Consider the following 25260-nt stretch of genomic DNA (forward strand, 5'->3'; position numbering starts at 1 on the left):
CCCTTCTTCAATGTGACTTTAAGTCATCAGTACTCCACCTTCCAGGCCGTTTGAATTCAAAGTGTGCTGGGCCAGGAACTGGCGAGCAGGAAATGGTACGGCGGAGGTCTCTAGAGGCCGCTATCACGACTGAGAGCACATCAGGCCACCTCTACTCACAAGGATAGCACAGGCAAGCCCGCAAGCGCGCACGTGCACACTTTAATTCCCCAGTACCGGTTTGCACTGAATTGAAAATGCGAGGAGGGTCACAGGATGACGTAATCCTCCCGCGCAGCGCAACCATGACGTCCCAGCTACCGCGCGCCTAGGCGCAGGCGCACGACCATCGTGAGCGGGGCTCCGGAGAGGGGAGCTAGAGTACGGAGCCACGGATTGGTGGGTCTGGAGGCTGACGGTTGGCCCCTCTCGCCACACGTACGCGCACTGAGCTTGCGCGGGGCGGGAGAGAGCGAAATTCAAGCTCCAGCGGAGATACTTGGAACCTTACCTGAGGGTCATGGAGCTCTCCCAAGGCTTGGCAAAAGGCGAGACTTTGAGCCCAGAGCAGACTGCCCAGTACGTGAGGTATGTTTGGGCCTCCAGGCGGGTGTAGCTCGCAGGCCCTGCCAAGGCGGGGTTAGGGTGGCCCTCGGACCCTCCCAGGGGTCCAAACAGCCGAAGCGGAGCATTGTGAGGCTGGCTCCTGCATTCCCATGGGAGTAGGGAATAAGGATAAGTTCTGGACATTTATCGCATTCCTAGTCTCGGGAATCCCCGACACCGCCCTCCCCGTTGGCCAAATAACCCTCCATTATGAGCTTCTGGAGAACCACAACTTCCAGCTGATTAAGTAAACCCTCCTTTGGTCTTTTCAACCTACCAAGCGCCAGGACTAGGGATGAGATGCACAGAAGTTTTTTTTTTCTTTGACACAAGTATGCCTTCGTTTTACTCATAAAACAGCCTGGCTTCCTAAAACAGTGCAGGTTGCTTGTTTATCATCTGTCTGGGGGCATCCAGGCCACAGGGAATCCCCTGGATACCCACCCTTATGGGCTGGTGACCATGCAAAGAATCCCCTTTTTTCTGTACCCATCAGCAAGGCCAGAAACAAGGACTTTTCTCTAAAGGAAGTAGCCAGGATCAGAAATATCAACCTACAGGGCTTCCCAGATCTCAACAGATAAATACTTTCTTTTTCCAAAATCAGCACTGTTGGGTGGGAGACTGTGGGCACAGCACAGCTACCTATGCTTCTCCTCACCATTTGAGCTCTTTGCCAGCACTTGTGGGTGAAAACATAGGGGCCTTTACACAGCACCATTAACTTTGCCAGTCCATTTTCCAAGTGGATTTTTCAGGTGAACTGCACTGTTTCATAGTTGGAAAGACACAAGGGAAGTTTAAAAGAAAGTGGAGTTAAACTCTGATGTATAGAGATTTTTATAAAAAGGGGCTGGGGTTGTAGATCAGTGGTAGAACACTTGCCTTGTATGTTTGAGGCACTGAGGTCAATTCTCAATGCCACATATAAACAAATAAATAAATATGAAGGCCCATCAACAACCAAAAAACGTTTTTTTTTTTGGTACCAGGGATTGAACCCAGGGGAGCTTAATCAATGAGCCACATCCCCAGCGATTTTAAAAGCATATTTTAGTTTGAGACAGGGTCTCACTAAGTTACTTAGGGCCTCTCTAAATTGCTGAGGCTGGCATTTAAAAAAAATTAGTTGTAAATGGATACAATTTTTTTAATGTATTTATTTTTATGTGGCTGATGATTGAACCCAGTGCCTCACACATGTGAGGCAAGCACTCTACCACTAAGCCCCAGACCATGAGGCTGGCTTTGAACCTGATTATCCTCCTGCTTCAGCCTCCCAAGTCACTGGAATTACAAGCATGGGCCACTGTGCCCAGCTTAGAAGTTTTTAAATTTTGATGTGGTACAAATAAATAAATTGGGCTGTGTGTAGTGGCACAGGCCTGTAAATCCAGCTACTCAGGCAGCTGAAACAGGAGGATCACAAATTCAACATTAGCTTCAGCAACTTAGCAAGACTCTGTCTCAAAATTAAAAAAAAAAAAAAAAATTAAAAAAGGACCGGGGGTGTAGCTTAGTGGTAGGGTACCCCTAGGTTCAATCCTCAGTACCAAAACCCAAAAAAGCACAAAGAAAGAAAAGAAAGAAATTGGGACAGTAGAATAATTCTATTTCTGTTATTAAAAACAAAAATTTTTAAGGTGCTGATGTCTTTGGATTCATTACATTGCTTTCTTTTCTATCTTTCTTTTTTTTTTTTTAAAGAGAGAGGGAGAGAGAGAGAGAGAGAGAGAATTTTTTTAATATTTATTTTTTAGTTATCGGCGGACACAACATCTTTGTTTGTAGGTGGTGCTGAGGATCGAACCCGGGCCGCACGCATGCCAGGCGAGCGCGCTACCGCTTGAGCCACATCCCCAGCCCCTATCTTTCTTTTTTTTTTTTTTTTGTACCGGGGATTGAACTCAGGGGCACTTGACCATTGAGCCACATCCCCAGCCCTTTTTTATGTATTTTATTTAGAGACAGGGTCTCACTAAGTTGCTTAGCACCTCACTTTTGCTGAGGCTGGCTTTGAACTCACAGTTCTCCCACCTCAGCCTCCCGAGCCACTGGGATTACAGGCCTGTGCCACCATGCCCAGCTTACACGGCTTTCTTAAGGAAGGCTTGAGGTTGTGTTTTTAGTAGAGTGCTGGCTTCAGAGTTGGGTCATTTTACTTTTTTCAGTGCTGGGGATTGAGCCCAGGCCCTTCCCTATGTTTGGGCAAACACTCTCCCACTGAGCTACATCCCTAGCCCAGGTTGGGTTATTTTAGATTCAAATTACTGGCTCTGGGCTGGGGGTGTATGTCAGTGATAGAGCACTTGTCTAGCATTCATGAAGCCTTATGTTCTGTCCCCTTCTTACTAGCTCAGTGACCTTAAGCAAGTGTCTTGAGTATATTGAACCTCATTTTTTTCATCTAGAAAATGGTGATAAAGAGGCTTAGGACCTTTAGCCCTCCTCACCACTCATTTCCCTAAGCAAGCAAGTGATTTCCCCACCACTGTGCCTCACACTGACACTTTTCTCTTGCTCCCAGGGGTACCTTCTTGAACCTTCTCAAACAATTCTTTTCACCCCCTCCCTGCAGCAATCACCCCCCTCCTCTCACAATCCTTATCTTCTCTCAAAATCCCTACCGTTTCCTGTCTCCTGGTTCCCCCTCTCACAACCTCCCCATCTCTCATGACCCATCAGCTATCACAATTGCTCTTCTATTTCTCCTGATTGTTCTCAGTCTCTGCTGTCCTTACAAATCCACTCACACAAAGTATCTCCTCCTCTGTTGCTCATATTTCTGCTCTTCTTGCACAGTTCTCTCTCACACTTTTTCCCCTTCTCCCCTTTCTATCCCTCTCCTTCCTTGTCTCTCTGTCTTTGCTGTGTAAGCACTGAAAGAGAGCCCTGCAACTTGCTGTCACACACCTTCATCTTCTTTCACAGCAGCTCTGGGGCATACTCTGTCACTCATGGTTTCTCTTGGTGATGCCTGATTGCCAGTTTCTCTCTTGTCCACCTTGTCACTCTCCCATTCATGCTCCCTCTCTAGCATTCATATTATGTCTCTATTTCTCTCTTTCCCTGTCATCCACCACCTCTCTTGACACCTACCTGTTCACACTCTCACCTGCTTACTGTTCATCCACTTGCTTGTTCTGCCATCTCACCCTCCTTTGGTCTCTCTGTCATCCTCCCCACTCTGGCCTCTTATCACCCCTTCCCCCTTTCTCCTCACTCTTGGTTTTATTACCCATTCTCTACTTTTGCCTTTCGACCACCTATTCTCTTTCTATTCTCAATGCTTTCCCTGTCAGCCTTTCTCTCATGGCCTACTCTCTTTCTCTGTCATTATCATTCTGGGTCCAGTCAGCAGATAGAAACCACAGTGTATTAAAACAGGAATTTTAATATAAGGAATTATTAAACTGATAAATGAGATGCCAACTGATGAATGAAGTAAGGTATGAGGAAACTCTGAGTGGTACCCTAGGACTAAGGAAGAATATTTAGGTAAGTGAACTTGGAAGAAAGCTTCTTTCCCCAGGTGCAGGTTGAGAATTCTTAGAGGCATCCAGGGGCAGCCCCTTGGATAACAGATGAGTGTGCCTGCTTGCCTAGACTGTATCTGGTGTGTGTCCCAGTACACACAGGCAGGCAGTAACCTCTGGAGTACAGGAAGGGAGAGTAGGCTATTAGCAACTAGTGGCCTAGGCATGCACAATTCATAGGCCTAGTCCCAGGTGAGCTTCAGGGCCCTGCAGAGGGCACCACGGCAAGAGAACTTCAGGAACTGGTTCCATGTAAAGGAGGCTTAAGTAAGTTATCTGCAGCCTAGTTGGAGGCTTCATGGTCATTAAGGATCTGGGTGCTCTGGGTCTGTGGCTGTAGCTGAGCTCCACAGTGCCGCAGTCTGGCTGGGCACAAAATAACCGAGCCTTGTAGATTCAAACAGCAACTCTTTATTCCCGAACTCTCACCGACACTCTACCCACACTTCCCGTGAACACCCTGCCTCCACTCGGCTCTGCGCACCAATTCTCTCAGAACCCCGTGCGAGAACTCTAAAGGAGCTGGCGCCTGAGGCAGCAGGATACTCCCTAATCCCACCAGGATCCGCCCTAATCCTGGAGCCTAATCCTGGAGCCCCCCTATTCCCAGCAGGATTCACCCTAAACCCGGAGCCACCCTAATCCCTGAGCAGGGTCACCTTTCAACCCAAAATGCCATGCGTCATTCCTACTTGGCTATGGCTCTCAGCACCACAGGATGTTGTTTTTATTTGTAGCAGCTGGAAACTTCTAGAAAACCCCTTCCTCCTGCAGTGTCCCTCTAGTGCCCTCTACTGAGAAGATTGCCATTATTCTGATTAAATGAGAGGTGCTAGTTTATTCTATTCATTATCACAGAACAGGCATTGAGGGGTGAATTTGGAATTGAGAGGCAAGAAATAATGGCTGGAGAGTCATCCAACCTCTTTCTGTTGTCGATCTTCTCTCTTTTCCACTTACTGTGGCTCTGTCACTTAACCTGCTTGCACTCTATTGTTCACTCTTTCTCATTGTCACTTACCTTCTCTATAACTTCCCCTTGCTCACTTTGTCTATCACTCTCTTGTTATATCTTTTGTGTTACTGGGGATTGAACCTAGGGTACTCTACCATTGAGCTACATCCCTAGCCCCATTCATTTATTCTGATAGTTAGAAGTACTGGGCATTAGACATTAATATCCTATGTGCATATAGGACTACATCATGTACAACCAGAAGAATAAGTTATACTCCATTTATGTATAGTGTGTCAAAATGCATTCTACTATAAGTGTATAACTAATTAATTGTGACAGGATCTCAGTAATTTTCTGAGGCTGGCCTCCAATATGTAATCCTTCTGCTTCAGCCTCCTGAATTGCTGGGATTATAGGCTTGCACTACTGCACCCAGCAACTCCAGGAGGCCAGCCTGGGCATTATAGCAAAATGCTATCTCGAAAAAAACAAATTAATTAATTGCCATTTAAGAAAACCACACCCATTTTATTCCAATCAACAGTACATTTTTAACCAGTTATCCATATTTTCTCAGACTGTTAATTAAATAACTGAGTTAATTCAGAAGTTAGGATATATAGCTGGGTGTGTTGGTGCATATCTGTAATCCTAGTTTCTCAAGAGACTGAAGTAGGATTGCAGGTTGTAGGCCAGCCTGGACAATTTAGCAAGATCCTTCCTCAAAAAAAATTTTAAAAAAAGCTGCATATGTAGCTGAGTGGTAGAACAACCTTGGGTTCAATCCCTAGTACCACAAAAAAATTAGGATATATGGTTTGCCTTTTTGGGGATGGTATGGGAATAGAATCCAGGGGCACTTTACCACTGAGCTATAGCCCTTTTAATTTTTTTATTTTGAGATAGGATCTTGCTAAGTTGCTCAGGGTCTTATTAAATTGCTGAGGCTGGGCTTGAACTTGGGATCCTCCTGCCTCAGCTTCCTGAATCACTGGGATTACAACGCTGCCAAGTCTGGCATAGTTTACTTTTTGAAGCTAGAAATCTAGTATTTTCTTGTATAAATACACTTGCATGACTGGGCAAAAGTGTGTTTGTTTAAACATATGTGTATATATGATTTATCCTAGTTTTGTTTTCAGAAGGAAACAATCTACATAATTTGTGTGTGTGTGTGTGTGTGTGTGTGTGTGTAGTACTGGGGATCAAACCCAATGCCTCTCACATGCTAGGCAAGTGCTTGCTCTACCACTGAGCTACATCCCCAGACCTCTGTTAAGATTTAATTGCCAGTCTGACAGTATTGAGAGGTGGTGGGGCCTTTAAGAGGTGGCTGGGTTCATAGGAGCTTTGCCCTCATGAAGGAATTAATTTTCACAAGAGAAGATCTGCTCCTTTTGTCCCCTCCCTCTCTTTTGTGCAGTTTCCTCTTCCATTTTTCCATCATGCATAGAGTAGCATGGGGGCTCTCACCAGAAGCTGGTCAGATGCTGGTGCCATGCTCTTGGACTTCCAGAAAAGTGTTATGGTAATAGAAAACAGACCAAGATGGACCTCCACTCAAAATTTTGGTACAGATGTGAAGATTGCTGATTCCACATACAACCAGTGTTATGGTTTGGATGTGAGGTGTCCCCCAAAAGCTCATGTGTGAGACAGCACAAGAAGGTTCAGAGGAGAAATGATTGGGTTGTTAGAGTCTTAATCCAACCAGTGATTTAATCCCCTGGTAGGGATTAACTGATAATTGAAGTGGTAGGGTATGGCTGGAGGAGGTGGGAATTGGGGCGTGGCTTTGGTTATATATTTGTATCTGGCGAGCGGACTCTCTCTGCTTCCTGATCACCACAGTGGGAGCTGCTTCCCTCTTCCGCACTCTTCCGCCATGATGCTCAGCCTTACCTTGAGCCCCGAGAAATGGAGCTGGCTTTCTGTGGACTAAGACCTCTGAAACCGTGAGCCCTCAAATAAACCTTTTCTCCTCTACAATTGTGCCGGTTGGGTCCTTTAGTCATATCAGCGAAAATGCTGACTAAAACAATCAGGAAAGTATAAGATGTTTATTAGGCACATAATGAATTCCTTTTCTGGAGGAAAGCAGGGCAGGTTTCTTGAGAAAGCAGGGAAAGGATATAGGCTTGGGGGTTTTTAATGGTGGTTATGGTCTGGGGTAAAGGTTCCTGTGTGTAGGATAAGATAAGTTTGAATTTCCCTCTGGTGCCAAAAGAGAAAGAATTGGGATTTCTTTTTAGCTTGCTTAGATGTGGGGCAGAAGGGGAAGAAGGAGATGTAGAACTTAAAAGTTGTCAACAGTCAAGCATAAGTAATAGAATCTGTCTTTAATTCTACCTCCATTATCTAAATTTTAAGCATTCCTCTCTCAAACTTCTACCTTATCCCCCCAGTTTGCTGATTTCACCAACTCTTTCATATCATTGGGACTGTATAGTTTATTGATTCAGTCTTTTCACTATTGTTCATGCTGCTTAGGTCTTCACTTCCCTCCTTACATAACTTGAAGTTTAGAATCAATAATTATAGAGACTTACTTGCATACAACTTCAGCCTTTTTTCCCCCTCTCATTTCATTTTATTTGCTTTGCAAGACCACAACTTTCCTGTAGTAGGCAGAATAATGACTTCTGAAAGATATCTACATATTAGTTGCTGAAACCTGTTAATGTTACCTTATTGGCAAAGAGGAATTAAGGTTGAAGATGGAAATAAGGACACTAAGCAGCTGACCCTAAAATAGGGAGATTATCTTGAATACCTGAGTGAGCCCAGATGTCATCACAAGGGTCCTTAAAAGTTAAAAAAAGGGGCAGAAGAAGAGCTCAGACTGATGCCTTGTGAGGACTTAACCTGTTATGGCTGACTTGTAAAAAAGGAGCCATGATCCAAAAAATGGGGGCCCCTACAAGATGAATAGAGAAGAAACATTTTCCACAAAGGAATGAAGTCCTGCTGATACTTATTTTTTTTCTCAGCACAGAAAGACCTGTTTCAGGTTTCTACAGAACCACAGGATAAAAGATAATGTCTATTGGTATGGCAGGAACTAGTTCCAGGACCCCCCATGGATAAAAAAAAATTCCATAGATGCTCAAGTACATCATATAAAATTCCACAGTATTTGCATATAACCTACACAATCCTCCCCTATACTTTAAATCTCTAGATTACTTATGATAGCTAATATAAAGTCAGTACATATTGAGTACACACGCAATTTTTTTTCCAAATATGAATTCTTTGACACTGGGTGTTAACCCAGGTGTGCTTTACCACAAATCTATATCCTAAGTCCTATTTATTTATTTATTTGATTTTGAGACAGGGTTTTTCTAAATGGCTGAGGCTGACCTTGAGTTTACAGTCCTCCTGCCTCAGCCTTCTGAGTAGCTGGGATTACAGTAGAAATATTTTCAATGTATGGTTGGTTGAATTTGAGGATACAGAATCCATAGATGCATAGGATTATTTGAATATTTGTGTTATTTTAAGCCACTACATTTGTGATCATTTCTAACAGCAGCAATAGGAAACTAATAATACTTCACTAAACCTGTGCCATGGCACATGCCTGTAATCCCAGCTACTCTGGAGGCTGAGGCAGGAGGATTGCAAGTTGGAGGTTAGCCTGGGTAACTTCATGAGACCCTGTCTCAAAAAAGAAAAAGGGCTGGAGATGTGGCTTGGTGGTACAGTGCCTCTCAGTTCAATTCCCAGTACTATAATAACAAACAAAAAACATTTCATGAAATCCAGCTACAACCTATGCAGATGAACATGACTGAAGAGACAGTCATGCTGATGGGCCTCACTTGAAATCTGTAATTATCAATGTCAAGTAGGCCCTTAATAATACCTGACAATCATATTTCTCTAATGTATTCAGTCATTCATTCTAGTATATTCCTGTTTCATACCTTCTTGCTTTTCATACCCATAACACCTTTCTTATCTCTCTGAGTCTGTGAACCTGCTTCCAATTTCACTGGGTCGATAGAAGCAATCAACAGAGAATGTCCTCCTTGGGGCTGGGGATGTGGCTCAAGCAGTAGCGCGCTCGCCTGGCATGCGTGCTTCCCGGGTTCGATCCTTAGCACCACATACAAAGATGTTGTGCCCGCCGAAAACTGAAAAATAAATATTGAAATTCTCTCTCTCTCTCTCTCTTTAAAAAAAATCTTAAAAAAAAAAAAAACCCAGAGAATGTCCTCAAGCTTCTTCCTTGTCAACCCACCTCCCAGCATTGTTCCCATTCTATTTTCTGCCTTTTCTCCTATTACTGTGAATGAATCCTCCATGTTCCTAGCCAAGGCACAAGCTCTCCGCATAACCCCCTCTCTTTATGCAAAAGGTATAAGGACTTTGATCCCATGATTCTTTCATCTCTTACAAAAAAGTAAATCCCTCTCTTGATTCTACTTCCCACCCCAGTTATTGTTCCATGTCTTTTCTTCACTTTACATCAAAATTGAAGATACAGATATCATGGTTTGTACTCTATCACTCTAGTCAAATTGCTTTTGTCAAGGTCACTGATGACTTTCTTATAACTAAACCTAACAGTCAATTCTCAATCCTCATCTTCCTTGACCAATAGTATTTGACAAGATTTGATTACTCTGTCATGAAACCCATAAATTATCCCTGATTTTTGTCCTGCCTCACTGGCTACTTCTGGTCAGATTCTGATTTCTCAGATCTTTTAAGATTCTTTGAATACCTGAAGGGCACACCCTGACAACTGGCAAAAACGCAATTCATTGATGACCAACTACCTGCCCCCTTATCCCCATCTCCCTTTGTCCTCATGCATAGAAGGATGATTAGTCCTCACTTCAGGCTCTTAAAATTTATAGATCCTCAGTTACCATTGATGGTGGCTCTCTGCAGGTTTTAAAACTAAGTGTCTGTTGACCTCTCATCAATTTGGTGGTTTCTGTGATCTCATGTTTCTGTATTCCATAGATTCTCAGCTGCCATTTGATTTCCTACCTTGTCCAGAAGCATTTCCAAAATATTGTTCACTTTGAGGCATCTGGCAGAGTCATAAAGTCTGAGAATACAAATAATTACCTAGTATGATCATGGCATTTAAGGTCAAGAAGAGTTTAGAAACTCATTAAGAAACAGTTTATTTGGAAAGGGTGAATACCTGTTAGTAATCTAAGCCCTGTTATTTCATTCATCTCAAATTTTTTTTCTTTTCTGTTTTTTTTTAATACCTGAAATTAAATCCAGGGGCATTTAATCACTGAGCCACATTCCCATTCCTTTTTTAGTTATCAGTGGACCTTTATTTATTTATATGCAGTGCTGAGAATTGAACCCAGTGCCTCACACATGCTAGGCAAACGCTGTACCACTGAGCCACAACCCCAGTGCCCCAGTTTTTTAAATATTTTATTTAGATATAGGGTCTTGCCAAGTTGCTGAGGCTGGCTTTGAACTCAAAATCTTCCTGCCTTAGCATCCCAAGCCAAGCTGTTGAGATTACAGGCATGTGCCACCGCACCCAGCTCAATCTCTTTTCTTATGGGGTCTTACTGTGTCACCCAGGCAGACCTTGAATTTGGGATCCTTCCTGCCTCAGCTTCCTGAGAAGCTAGAATTACAAGCACACCTGGCTCTCATCTCAAAATGATTTTGAATTCCTCCCAAATCCCTAATGGGTTTAGATGGTAATAGGGCTGTGGATCTGAAACCTTGAGAGCATCAGGTCTGAAGAGCCATGAAGAGGGAAGGAAAAAGTGGGCAAATCTTGCACCCAATTGATGATCTGATGGATTGCTGGACCAAGACATATAAATTAAGTCTGTGTATATGAGCTGTCCAAAGATTGGAGTTTTGAGTGTGTGATAGTCATTTTATTTTATATATTTTTATTTTTTTAATATTTATTTTTTTTAGCTGTAGTTGGACACAAAACCTTTATTCCATTCATTTATTTTTATGTGGTGCTGAGGATCGAACCCAGGGCCCCGCACATGCTAAGCAAGCGCTCTACCGCTAAGCCACAATCCCAGCCCTAGTCATTTGATTTAAAAAAATAACCTGGGTTTAGTGAACAAAATTTTGATTATTTTGTATGTACATGGTATGTAATTTTGAAAATAAAAAGAAACAAATGTCACGGAATTTCACCCATAAATACTAAGAAATATCTCTAAAGAACAACAATAGTATACCATATCACACCTAACAAAATAAACTCCTTGATATCATCTAATGTATGGCCAGTTTTTAGTTTTTCAAATGTTACAAATGTCATCATTTTTATCATTGTTTTTATGGAATTGGGATTCAAAGAAGGTTCACACTGAATTTAGTTATATTTATTAAGCCCCCCCCCCTTTTTCAGTGGTTGGTGCTGGGGATTGAACTCAGGGCCTTCTACACGACAACTCCAGCACTAAAGCAACCTTAATTTTTAATGTTTTTCTTCACAGTTCTAGGGATAAAACCCAGGGCTTGAACCAGGCACTGTAGTGCACACCTATAATCCCACACTTGGGAGGCAGAAGCAGGAGGATTGGAAGTTTGAGGACAGCCTGAGCAATTCAGTGAGACACTGACTCAAAATTTTAAAAATAAATAAATAAAAAGGGTTGGAGTTGGTCTCTGTGCTAGCATGCCAATCCCCAGTACTGAATGAAAGTGGGGGCTTGGGGTGGGGGAGAAAAAGAAAAAGAAACCCAAGGTCTTGTACATGCTAGGCAAGCACTCTGCCACTGAGCTACACACCCATTCCTTAAGCCTCTTAATGAAGGACAGCTGCCTCCTCCCTTTATTTCTATTCCAATGATTTGGGTTAGCCTGATGGCTTCCTTGCAGTGTCTTTAGCTTATTCCTTTATCTCCTGTAATTTAAATCTAAAGGTTTGATAAGATTAGAGTTCAATATTTTTGTCAAGAATATTTTATTGATGAGGCTTTGTAATTTATTATTTATTTATTGATTGATTGATTTTGAGGTGCTGGGGTTTGAACCCAAGGGTTCTTTTACACTGAGCTACATCCTCAGCCCTTTTCACTTTTTATTTTGGACAGAGTCTCATTAAGTTGCTGAGGCTGGTCTCAAACTTGTAATCCTCCTGTCTCAGCCTCTCAAGTTGTTGGGATTACATGTATGTGCCACTATGCCCAGCTGATTATTTCTTTTTGCATCAACTCAGGAAGCATGTTTGATTTTCCTACTTTCAGTAATTTTTCTTTGGTACAGTGGATTGAAGCCAGGTACTCTTAACCACTGAGCCACATCCTCAGCCCTTTTTTTTGGAGGGTTGGGTACCATGGATTGAACTTAAACAATGAGCCACATCTCCAGCTTGATTTTGTATTTTATTTAGAGACAGGGTCTCACTGAATTGCTTAGCACCTCACTTAATTGCTGAGGCTGGCTTTGAACTCATAATCCTTCTGTCTCAGCCTCCTGAGCCACTGGGATTACAGGTGTGTACCACGCTGCGTGGCCTCAGCCCTTTTTATTTTGAGACAGGGTCTCACTAAGTTACTTAGGGCCTTGCTAAATTGCTGAGGATGGCCTTGAACTTGTGACCCTTCTGCCTCAGCCTCCCGAGCCACTGGGGTTACAGGTAAGCGCCACCATGCCTGGCCCCCATTTTATTTATTTTTAAATTTTTATTAGATGTTAATGGACCTCTGTTTTACTCATTTATTTACATGCAGTGCTCAGAATCGAACCCAGTGCCTCACACATGCTAGGCAAGCACCCTACCACTGAGCCACAACCCCAACTCCCCTATTTTAGTTTTAAAGTTTTGGCAGGAAGTAGTTTTATTTATTTGTATTATGTAGTGTTGAGGATCAAATCCAGTACCTCACGTGTGCTAGGCAAGTACCCTACCACTGTGCTACAACCCCAGCTCTATTTTATTTTTAACTAACCAATAGTGTATATATTTGTGGGGTACAATGTGATGTTTTGTTCCCAACTTAAGTCTCACTTTCCTGATGCTGGAAGGCCAATTTCTCAGGAGGTGAGAGTTGGTAGAAAAGAATCTGGTTTATTCTTGAAGAAGTTGGAGGGACTAGGTCCTCAAGGCTCCATTATGGGAGTTGGGGGTGCAAAAGAGTTCAATAGGGAGGAGCAGGGCAAGGCAGGACCTTAGTTTCCCAGGGCTTGTGTCTCTTTTATTCCTTTAAATTTTATTTTGTGGTGCTGAGATTAAACCCAGGGCCTCAGACATGCCAGGCAAGTGCTTTACAATTTGCATCCCCAGTTCAATCCTTTATTTTCTTTTTTTTTAAAGAGAGAGAGAGAGAATTTTTTTAATATTAATTTTTAGTTTTCGGCGGACACAACATCTTTGTTTGTATGTGGTGCTGAGGATCAAACCCGGGCCACACACATGCCAGGCGAGCGCTCTACCGCTTGAGCCACATCCCCAGCCCCCAATCCTTTATTTTCTGGCAATGGACTTCAACCTCTTGGGGCTAGCTAGCTTCTGTAGTTCTTTTTAAGTTGTTGATGGGCCTTTATTTATTCATTTATTTATAAGTGGTGCTGAGAACCCAGTACCTTGCACATGCTAGGCAAGTCTCTATCACTGAGCCACAACCCCAACTCTCCTGGAGTTCTTTGTGTTAGTTGATACAGAACTAAAGAGGAAGGAGAGGTGTTACAAATGTCATCAGGTGTTTTGGGTTTTGCAAGTATGAAGAAGGATTTAGCACTTAACATCTTAATCATTTAGAAGAGGCGTCTCTTTAGAAGCTGAACAAAGGGAAAGGGACCTAAGGTTTAATGTGGTGAAAATGGGATGGGTAAGGAGAGTAACTCCACTAAGGACAACTTCACAGAAATAGCCCTGTTAAATTTTGACAGGTATATTCATTATGAATGTTTCAGCCTAATTAATTAACATATTTATTACCTCAAATCATTTTTTAATAACATTTAAAATCCATTCTTTTGGGCTGGGGTTGTGGCTCAGTGGTAGAGTGCTCGCCTCACATGTGTGAAGCCCTCACAGTCTCAGTACCACATAAAAATAAATACATAAAAGTATTGTGTCCATCTACAACTAAAAAAAAATATTTTAAAAAATCCATTCTTTTAGCTATTTCGAAATTTATAATACATTATTATTAACTGTGGTCCCCATGCTGTGCAGATCACCAGAACCTTTCTAACTGAAACTTTATATTCTGACTAACCCTAACCAGGATATCATGATTGCCAGGAAAGTGCTCTACCAATAAGCCTCATCCCTCTATTATATTATTTTTAAAAATTAAAATTTTTTTGTTTTATTTATATTTGTTCTTTTTAGATACACATGACAGTAGAATGTACCTAACAATATGCTACTTTATTCTTTTTGATACTATTATAAATGTATTTGTTTTTGTTATTTCCTTTTCAGATTGTTCATTTTAGTATTTAGAATTGCTATTGATTTTTGGCTGTTGACTTTGTATCCTGCTACTTTGCTGAATTAATTTATTAGTTTTAACAGTTTTTTTTTATGTGTGTGTATGTGTTTTCATCATCTGGAATCAGATAATTTTACTTCTTTCCAATTTGGAGATTTATTTTTTTTTCCTCACCTAATTGTTCTGGCTAGAACTTTCAGCAATATGTTGAATAGAAGTGGTGATAACTGGCATCCTTTCTTTCTGGAAAAGATTTCAGTCTTTTAACATTGAGTATGATGTTTACTGTGGGTTCTTCACATATGAGTCTCATTATGTTCAGGTAGTTTCCTTTTATTCCTAGTTAATTGAGTGTGTGTTTTTTTTCATTATGAAAGGGTGTTGAATTTTGTCAAATGCTTTTCTTACATCAGTCAAGATGATCATGTGGCTTTTCCCTTCTATTAATTTGATCAATTTTTATATGTTGATCTATCCTTGTATTCTGGGACTAAATCCCACTTAGTCATGTTGTATAGTCATTTTAATATGCTACTGAACTGTGTTTGCTAATAATTTGTTGAGGATTTTTGCATCTCTGTTCATAAGAAACATTGGTCTATACCTTTTCCTTTCTTGTAGCATTTTTTTTTCTGTGGTTCTGGGGATCAAGCCTAGGGTCTTGAGCATGCAAGGCAAGTGTTTCTTTACCACTGACCTACATCCCCTTTTTGTACTATCTTTGGTTAAAATTTATTTATTTTTTGAGAGAGAGAGAGAGAGAATTTTAATATTTTTAGTTTTCGGCAGACACAACGTCTTTATTTGTATGTGGTGCTGATGATCGAACCCAGGCTGCACGCATGCCAGGCGAGCGCGCTACCGCTTGAGCCACATCCCCAGCCCCCCTTTTTGTACTATCTTGATGTGATCTTTTATATGGAAAAGCCTGGTGAATACACACACACACACACATACATACACACACATACACAACTAGAATCAATAAACAAGTTCATCAAAGTTGCAGGATATAAGATCAGTATTCAAATTTTACTTGTATTCCTGTACATAGCAGAGAAAGACATCAAGATTTTTTTACAATGGCACCAAAAGGAATAAAATGCTAGGAATACAGTTATCCAAGAAAGTACTCATTGAAAAGTACAAAACATCCTTGAAAGACATGGAAGGGGTCCTAAATAAATGGAGAGATGTTTGCTATTCATAATTGGAAGACAATATTGTTAAAATAGCAATATTCTCCAAGTGTTACATAAATTCCAATGCCATATCTTACAAAATCCAAGCTGACCTTTTTACAGAAATTGACAGGCCATAGTAAAATCCCTGTGGAAATTCAGGGGACCCAGAGTAACCAAAACAATCTTGAAAAACACAAAATTATCAGTTCCTGAACTCAAATTTTAGAACAAAGCTACAGTAGTTAAGACAGTTTTGTACTTGTATAAATATAGATATAGGTCAATTGAATAGAATTGAGAATCTAGAATCTTCTACAACGATATAAAGCGCCTTATTTCAGGTATTTGCTAGTATTAGGGAATATGGTTGCTATTGTGTTTTGTTTTTTGGTCCTCCCCACTCCCCTGCTAAGCAAGCTTTCACGGCCACTTTATTCTGGTGATGATTTTTTTATATATATATTGGGGATTGAACTCAGGAGTGTTTAACCACTGAGATACATCCTCAACCTTCTTTATTTTTTATTTTGAGACAGGGTACTGCTATATTGCTGATGCCAGCCTCAAACTCACTATCTTTCTGCTCAGCTCCCCAGTTGCTGGGATTACAGGCGTGTGCATCATCATGCCTGGCCTGGTGATGGATTTTACCCCCTAACCATTAGGTTGACAAGTAACATTGAGTTATGAATTATAAAATGTATATAGGAAAATATATAAATCATGGATATTCAGTTTAAGGTGGTCCAGGGTCTCTTAGGATAGGCTTCTGCACAACATTCTATTTGGGACTTAATGCTAGCTACGTTGTTTCACCTATGAGTACAATCACTTAAAACCATGTAAGACTTTGTAGTATTTATTACCTGTCAATGGCTTTGGATTCCACAGACAAAAACTATGTGGATCAAGGTATATGTTGTGGAAGAGATTCAGTGTTCTTACTGCCCCTTCAGGTCCTTTATATCCTGCCAGAAAGATAATATATGCAGGTAGGAGGAGCAAGGCTTGTTTCAAAGGGAGTAAAATCAGGCAGGATTCTACAACCCCTCTTTTGTAATGTAGACCTGAAAATTTCAGTGCTGCTTTTGGTCACTGGGCAAATCTGGCTAATTATTCTGGAAAAAACAACTAATTAGTAATTATGCCAAAACCAAAATTATCTTTTTTTTCTATTATAGCAGATGATGTGCTTTGGCATCTAGATGGATCATACCAGCCAATGCCTCTCAACAGGAAAAAAAAAAAAAAAACTTTCATTATTTGGGGGAACATTTGGTGGTTAATACCCTGACTAGTCCTTTGGGATAATGTTTAGCTAAAATGAAAAATTCACCAGAAACAATACTGAATTAGTTTATAGTAGATATAGAACTTTAGTGCCTGCAGCCCTTTAATCTTGCAGCCCACAGTTATCTGTTTCACAACTGGCAGACATAAAAGGACAAATATTTATGATTCTATCTATATGAAAGATCTAAACTAGGCGAGGTTACTAGGGACTGGAGGGAGGGAAGTTGTTACTTAATGTGTACAGTTGTTTGGGGTGATGAGAAAGATAGTGATAATGGTTGTACATTATGAATGTAATGTCATTGTATACTTATATATAAAAAAGTAATTGAAATGGTAAATTTTGTTATATATTTTACAATATTTATTTTTATTTTTGCCACCAGAGATTGAAAGCAGGGGTGCTTTACCACCACTGAGCTGCATCTCCAGATCTTTCTTAAATTTTGAGACAGGGTCTCCCTAAGTTGCCCAGGCTGATCTTGAACTTGTAATCCTCCTGCCTCAGCTTCTCCAATCTCTGGGATTATGGGTGGGCACCATTGCACTCTGCTTTTACCAGTTTTTAAAATTCCAGAAATTTATTCTCTCACAGTTATGGAGGCTAGAAGTCTGAAATCAAGGTGTCAGCCAGGTTAGTTTCTTTTTGGAGGCTGAGAGAGAGAATTTGTTGCATGACTCTGAAAAACCAGCCTCTACCTCAGAGCAAAGCCTGTGTAAGGAAGGGGGCGTGGCCTTTGTCCTTGGAAAGACCCACAGAGCACTCCTAGGCACATACCCTTGTTTATCTACAAATAACAGGAGAGATCTGCTGAGCCAGGTGTCCCTGACTCAGTCAGGCTAAGTGGGCACCCATAGCAACCCCCTAGCAGCCACCAATCACCATGAGACCAGGAAAATACCTGGGATGCCAGATGACCCTCCCAGTAGTTTATGGTGGTTGATAACATGTAGGGAAACCATGTAGTTTAGCACGTACACCCCTCGTGCCTAAACCAATCAGTTCAAATAAATCCCCCTCTTGCACTAACCAATCACCCCTACCCAACTTGTTCCTGCCAGTGAATGTGCTAATCACGTTTTAGAGTTGTTGTTTGATTTTCCCGCGATGTGTGATGATTTCATAAGAGATGCTATGATGTATGTGGGGGTCCCTGCCTTCCCCAAAGTGTGTATAAAACTGCTGGAGACCCTGGGCTTGGGGCCTCTCAGCGTCACCTGTTGCTGTGTGCATGCGAAGAACTGAGCTAGCTCACAATAAACACCTCTTTGCTGCTTACATCAATATGGGTCTCTGGTGGTCTTTTGGGGGTCCCGAATTCGAGCATAACAACTCTTTCCTAGTTTCTGAAATACCAGCAATCCTTGTAGCTTTTCTGCTTGTACATGCATCACCCCATTCTCTGATACCGTCTTTGTATGGCACTCTCTGTTTGTGTCCCAGTTTTAACATCAGTCATGTTGGATTAGTGCCCCCTCCCCCAAATCCAGTATGACCTCATCTTAATTTGATTACATATACAAGGACCCTACCTCCTAACTCCCTTCAGTGAGGTGTTTTAATACAGTTAAATTATTTTGTGATTCTAATACTGTGTGTTAAATGCACCAGTAGAGATACACAATGGGAAGTATTGAGGTGGAACAATTAATCTACTTGGGGCATGGGGTAGGGATGGAAGGTATCTTAGAGGAACCTCAGGTGAGGCTGGAGCTGTATCAAAGTAGCTCTTAAAGTGTGGTCTCTAGACCAGAAGCAATAGCATTAACTGGGAACTTTATAAATAGAAATTCTTGGCCCTTATTAAAGAATCAGAAAATCTGACATTGGGGCCCAGCAATCTGTTTTACAAGACCTTCCAGGAAATTCTGTAGAAAAATGAGAATGACTATTTCTAAAGAGTAAACAGTCCCATGATACTGTTGCTGACTCTTATGTAGACTATGTAGTGAAGAGGACAAGAGTGAATGTAGGGAGACCAGTGAGCAGGAAGTTGGGGTTCCAGGCAGTGGTGGTGAGATGGAGAGAAAGGTTATACATGGGAAATAAAATTAGTAGGACTTGGGACTGCCTGGCCTGGGGAGGGACAGAAAAGAAGAGGAGAGGTCAAAGATAACTCATATTTGGGTTGGGGCTCAGGATAGTCTTCAGATTTCAAGCTTGGGTAGGCAAGTGAAAGGTACTATTTATTACCATACAAATTGGAGAAACATGTATTTAGAGGGGAAATAATGATTTTAAATTGGCATGAATTGAATTTGAGGTGCCTGTGAGACTTTTTTAAATACCTTTACTTTATTTTTGATGTGCTGAGGATAGAACCCAGTCCCATCCACATGCGAGGTGAGTGTTCTGCCACTGAGCTACAACCTCAGCCCCTCCTGTGAGACTTTTAAGTAGAGATAACTTGCAGGCAATTGGGAATATGGTTCTAGACTAGAGCTTGTGCCTAAGCTCTGCCTTGGAGAGTGATATGGGTATCATGAGCACGTATGTGGGAATGGAAACTCTGCGAAATATAAGGGATGGAATATAAGAAGGAAATATAAAAGAGGAAAAGTCCTAGGACTGAGTCCTCTGGGAGGAAGAACATAGAGAAGAAGTAGCCAGTTGGATTAGTCATCTTCATTGTTATGACCAAAATACCTGACAAGAACAATTTACAAGCTGGGTGTGGTGGCGCAGGCCTGTAATACCAGTGACTTCAGAGGCTGAGGCAGGAGGATCATGAGTTCAAAGCCAGCCTCAGCAACTTAGTGAGGCCCTAAGCAATTCAGTTGAGACCCTGTCTCTAAAAATTTATATATATATATATATATATATATTTTTTTTAAAGGGCTGGGATGTGGCTCAGTGGTTAAGCAACCTGAGTTCAATCCCCAGTACCAAAACAAAAAAAAACAATTTAGAGAACAAAAAGTTTATTTTGGGTCACAGTTTCAGTAGTACAGTCTATCATTTGTCAACTCCATTGCTCTGGGCCCATGGTGAGGCAGAACATCATGGTGGAAGGGAGTGGCAAAAGAGCACTACTCTACTTATGGTGGTCAGGAAGCAGAGAGAAAGGGGGAAGAGGCCACAGGGAAAATGAACCCTTCCAGGGAGTACCTGTAATGTCCCACCTCCTCTAGCCATGCCCTCCTTGTCTATAGTTATCACCTAGTTAGTCCTTTCAAATTATTAATCCATCAAATGGATTAATCCACTAATTAGGTTCCAGTTCTCATAATTAATTATTTTGCTTCCTACTCATACAGGAAACTTTGCAGGACACCTCTTGACTGGTCCAAATCCTGACACCAGTGATGGACGAAGAAAACTATAAGGTTTTCTTGCCCTCCCGCCCCCCCACCAGAGATTTGCTGCTCTGTAATTCTTATATTGGCAGTTTTTAAAATTCCATACAATCAATAACCTTTGTGCATTTTATGTTTTCACAACTTGTACCTGAAGGTAAGTGTTGCTGGTAATGACAGTGGATTTTTGTTTGTCTTGAGTGATGGCAACTTTCTTTCTTTTTTCCTTTTTTTGCAGTGCTGGGAATGGAACCCATGGTCTCACACATTTTAGGACAAATGCTTTACCACTGAGTGACATTCCCAGCCCAATAACAGCTTCCATTGGCATCTTCTATGTTAATCTTTCCCATCCTGAATCTCAGATATTAAAAGCCCAACTAAAATTTGGATTCTTAAGTGGACTCGAAAGAGTTTTTAGACTGAATATTCAGTCTTTTCTAATCCTGTTTGTATAATTTTTTAAACCTTTTTTTGTAGATATGTGAAAGAGGCCAAAGAAGCAACTAAAAATGGAGATCTGGAAGAAGCATTTAAGCTTTTCAATTTGGCAAAGGACATTTTTCCCAGTAAAAAGCTGATGAGCAGAATCCAAAAGCTACAGGAAGCCATGGAGGAGTTGGCAGAACAAGATGATGATGAATTTACAGATGTGTGCAACTCTGGCCTGCTGCTTTATCGAGAGTTGTACAACCAACTCTTTGAGCACCAAAAGGAAGGCATAGCTTTTCTCTATAGCCTATACAGAGAAAAAAGAAAAGGGGGTATCTTGGCAGATGATATGGGATTGGGGAAGACTGTTCAAATTATTGCTTTCCTTTCTGGTATGTTTGATGCTTCACTTGTGAATCATGTGCTATTGATCATGCCAACTAATATCATTAGCACATGGGTAAAAGAATTCGCCAAGTGGGCTCCAGGAATGAGAGTCAAAACTTTTCATGGCCCTAGCAAGGATGTACGCACTAGAAGCCTCAATAGGATTCAGCAAAGGAATGGTGTCATAATCACTACATACCAAATGTTAATCAATAATTGGCAGCAGCTTTCAAGCTTTAATGGCCAAAATTTTGTGTGGGACTATGTCATCCTTGATGAAGCACATAAAATAAAAAGCTCATCTACTAAGTCAGCAATATGTGCTCGTGCTGTCCCTGCACGTAATCGCATCCTCCTCACAGGAACTCCAATCCAGAATAATTTACAAGAACTATGGTCTCTATTTGATTTTGCTTGCCAAGGGTCCCTGCTAGGAACATTAAAAACATTTAAAATGGAGTATGAAAATCCTATTATTAGAGCAAGAGAGAAGGATGCTACCCCAGGAGAGAAAGCCTTGGGATTTAAAATATCTGAAAGCTTAATGGAAATTATAAAACCTTATTTTCTCAGGAGGACTAAAGAAGAAGTACAGAAAAAAAAGTCATGCAACTCAGAAGTCAGACTTATTGAGAAGAATCCAGGTGTTGATGCCGTCTGTGAAATGCCTTCCCTTTCCAGGAAAAATGATTTAATCATCTGGATACGTCTTGTACCTTTACAAGAAGAAATATACAGGAAATTTGTGTCTCTAGATCACATCAAGGAGTTGTTGACGGAGACCCGTTCACCTCTGGCTGAGCTAGGTGTCCTGAAAAAGTTGTGTGATCATCCTAGGCTTCTGTCTGCACGGGCTCGTTGTTTGCTCAATCTAGGGAATGGCAAATTTTCTGCTCAAGATGGCAGTGAGGAAGAGGATTCCTCAGATATGGACAACATTGATCATGTAACTGATGATACATTGAGGCAAGAATCTGGAAAAATGATATTCTTAATGGACCTTCTGAAGAGACTGCGAGATGAAGGACATCAAACTCTGGTATTTTCCCAATTGAGAAAAATTTTAAACATCATTGAACGCCTCTTAAAGAATATGCACATTAAGACATTGCGTATCGATGGCACCATTACTCATCTTTTGGAAAGAGAAAAAAGAATTAACCTGTTCCAGCAAAATAAAGATTACTCTGTTTTTCTGCTTACCACTCAAGTAGGTGGTGTTGGCTTAACATTAACTGCAGCAACTAGAGTGATCATTTTTGACCCAAGCTGGAACCCTGCAACTGATGCTCAAGCTGTGGATAGAGTTTACCGAATTGGACAAAAAGAAAATGTTGTGGTTTATAGGCTAATCACTTGTGGGACTGTAGAGGAAAAAATATACAGACGACAGGTTTTCAAGGACTCATTAATCAGACAAACAACTGGTGATAAGAAGAACCCATTCCGCTATTTCAGTAAACAAGAATTAAGAGAGCTCTTTACAATTGAGGATTTTCAGAACTCTGCAACCCAGTTGCAGCTTCAGTCTCTGCATGCTGCTCAGAGGAGATCTGATAAGAAACTAGATGAACATATTACCTACCTGCACTCTCTGGGGATAGCTGGAATCTCAGACCATGATTTGATGTACACATGTGATATGTCTGCTAAAGAGGAGGTCAGTGTGATAGAAGAATCTCAGTATATTCAACAAAGAGTTCAGAAAGCTCAATTCCTTGTTGAATTTGAGTCTCAAAATAGGATGGAACAACAAACTGGAAATGAGGGGGCCTGGGAAAAAGTACCCGTGTTTCCTTCTCAAACAAAGAAGAAATGCCCTGAATTGAACAAACCACAGCCTCCGCCTTCTCCTCTTCTAACTATTCATCCTACCCAAGAAGAAGATATCAGTTTTCAAATGGCAAATATAAACATTAATGAACAGTCCAAAGAGAGTGACACACAAGATCTTTCCAGTGTACAGATAAACGTTACCATGCTGCAAGATAGTAAGTACCCACATGAAAATACACTGGAGGCTGACTTTGTAGCTACATTACCCAAAGAGATGGGAAGTGTTGAAGGAACTTGTACTGACTTATTATTGGGAACAGCAAAAAACATTGAAACAGAAAATGAGGCTCTGCAAAAAGAGGCATCACAAGAGAGGCCTGAGCAAGAGGCACTGCAAGAGAGCCCCCGGGGAAGTTTTAATTATTTACTTAGCCAACCCATGAAAGCTGATCTTGGGCCAAATCTAGATCTACAGGATGATGAGATTTTACAAGACTCTAATCCCTGGCCCATAACAAGTGAAAATAAAAATACAGAATCGGATGCATCTGTTATTGCACTATCTGATGACTCATTGGCATCCAATAGTGCAGTGCAGGATACTCAAGTAAATGAGGCCAACTCAGAAAGGGAAATTTTAGCATCTTCACAATATATGTGTGATTTCAATCTTTTTCTGGAAGACTCTACAGACAATAGACAAAATCTCTCTAGCCAGTCTTTAGAGCATGCTGAGAATGAAAATAGCTTGTGTGGCTCTGTAGGTAATTCTACAGCAGAGTCTGTGCATAGCAACACACATCCCAGTTTGGATCTTTCTGATAAGAAAGATGATGAATCAGTAGTAGTAGTTAATGTCAAATCCAGAAGCAAATCTAGAAGGATTGTTTCAGATGATGAGGATGATTTTTTTAAAGGTACTTCAAACATAAGTCCAATCAACACATCTCCCTTTCAGTTCTCATCTGTGAAACAGTTTAATGCTTCAACTCCTAAAAATGACACCAGTCTATCTAGAGGATTCTTTTCACCTAAAATATCCGATGGTATAAATAAGTCTATAAACTCAAGAAAATCCCTGGCTTCTAGGAGGTCTCTGATTAATGTGGTTTTAGACCACGTGGAGGATATGGAGGAAAGATTTGACAACAGCAGTGAAACAGAGGGTGCTGAAGATGATTGGGAAGAAGAAAAAAGCAGTGATGAAGACTCAGAACATACAGAAGAGGGTCCTTCTAGAGAAATGATGTCTTCAGAAAATAAGTTCAGTGGGCTAACTGTGTCTAAACCACTAGATTCTAGCCTACAGACCTCTGCTGATGTCCCTGAGCCTTTGCCAGGTGCAGTGTTGATTGATTCGCCCCAGGACAAGTCAGTGGAGGCTGCAGATGACTACGAGACTCTTGTAACTCATGGAAAAGAACTGAAAGAATGTGGAAAAATACAGGAGGCCCTCAACTGCTTTGTTAAAGCACTTGACATAAAGAGTGCAGATCCTGAAGTCATGATGATGACTTTGGGTTTGTATAAGCAACTTAATAGCAATTGAGAGTTCCATAATCTATTTGTTGTATTTTAAAATGAAAGAGAATATGAGATAATTTTTAAAGTTCCATCATTGGGTTCTTTGGGAGCATGAAGCATTTATGTTAAGAAAAATCTCAAAAAGCAAATTTTATTTCTACTCCCTGGTTCTTACCTTGCCCCTCATATATAAATTCTGTTTTCTGAGCATGAGGTTAATATTTCCACACTTGAGTATTGTTTTATTTTAGGCATAATCTATTAATTTTACTGTTTGTGTTGTTTACTTTATTAAAACTTTCTAGAGAAGTTTTTATAAAACTATTCTGGCTACTTTATTCTGAAAGGGATCACCTTTGTTCAGATAAGAAAATTAAAATGATTTTTCTCAAGTGTTTTCCACTCACTTTCTTTCACTGAGATGATACTGGCAAATGGATATGGGTACTCCTTAGTTTAGCAGGAGCTTGTCATTGGCATTCCAACTCTGAGCCGTCCCTATTAATATGTTGTTGTTTTCAACTTAACACAGCAGAAGGTACCTGTGCTGGCATACTTCCTTACTAGTTGCCTGTCCTGGAGTCACTTTGCTGACTATTTAGTGGTTCTTCACTCACCATCAATTGTATTCTCCTTTTCTCAAAGGAGAACCAAATACCTGCATGTCTGTCTTGATGTGTGCCATCACAGTCTCTCTTTGGGTTGTAGACTGGAAAGAAGTTCATCTCCCTCTGAGAAACAAAAAGTGCAACATAGCATAGCACTCTACACTGTCACCAGAGAAGGTGGAACTATCATTTATCAAGTACCTACTGAGTATTGGGCACTCTACACGGGCTTCTTATTTAATCCTTACCAAAATCCTCTGAGGTAGAGGG

General features: G+C 41.0%; 1 protein-coding gene across 1 annotated transcript; it reads left to right on the forward strand.

The window, feature by feature from the left end:
• Window positions 1–431: 431 nt before the first annotated feature.
• On the forward strand, window positions 432–24722 carry Ercc6l (ERCC excision repair 6 like, spindle assembly checkpoint helicase). The gene is made up of 2 exons (XM_027920163.2): window positions 432–567; window positions 20744–24722. Exons 1-2 carry the CDS (start codon window positions 500–502, stop codon window positions 24405–24407), a joined length of 3732 nt encoding a protein of 1243 aa, XP_027775964.2. The 5' UTR covers window positions 432–499; the 3' UTR covers window positions 24408–24722.
• The last annotated feature ends 538 nt before the right edge of the window (window positions 24723–25260 follow it).

This window comes from Marmota flaviventris, chromosome X, assembly GCF_047511675.1.
Source record: "Marmota flaviventris isolate mMarFla1 chromosome X, mMarFla1.hap1, whole genome shotgun sequence".
NCBI lineage: Eukaryota > Metazoa > Chordata > Mammalia > Rodentia > Sciuridae > Marmota > Marmota flaviventris.

What these genes read in the sequence shown, in the direction of transcription:
- Ercc6l (XM_027920163.2), top strand. Translation starts at nt 500, where the DNA reads ATGGAGCTCTCCCAAGGCTTGGCAAAAGGCGAGACTTTGAGCCCAGAG. An exon ending in CAGACTGCCCAGTACGTGAG is followed by an intron (nt 568 to 20,743) that starts GTATGTTTGGGC and finishes CTTTTTTTGTAG; the next exon opens with ATATGTGAAAGAGGCCAAAG.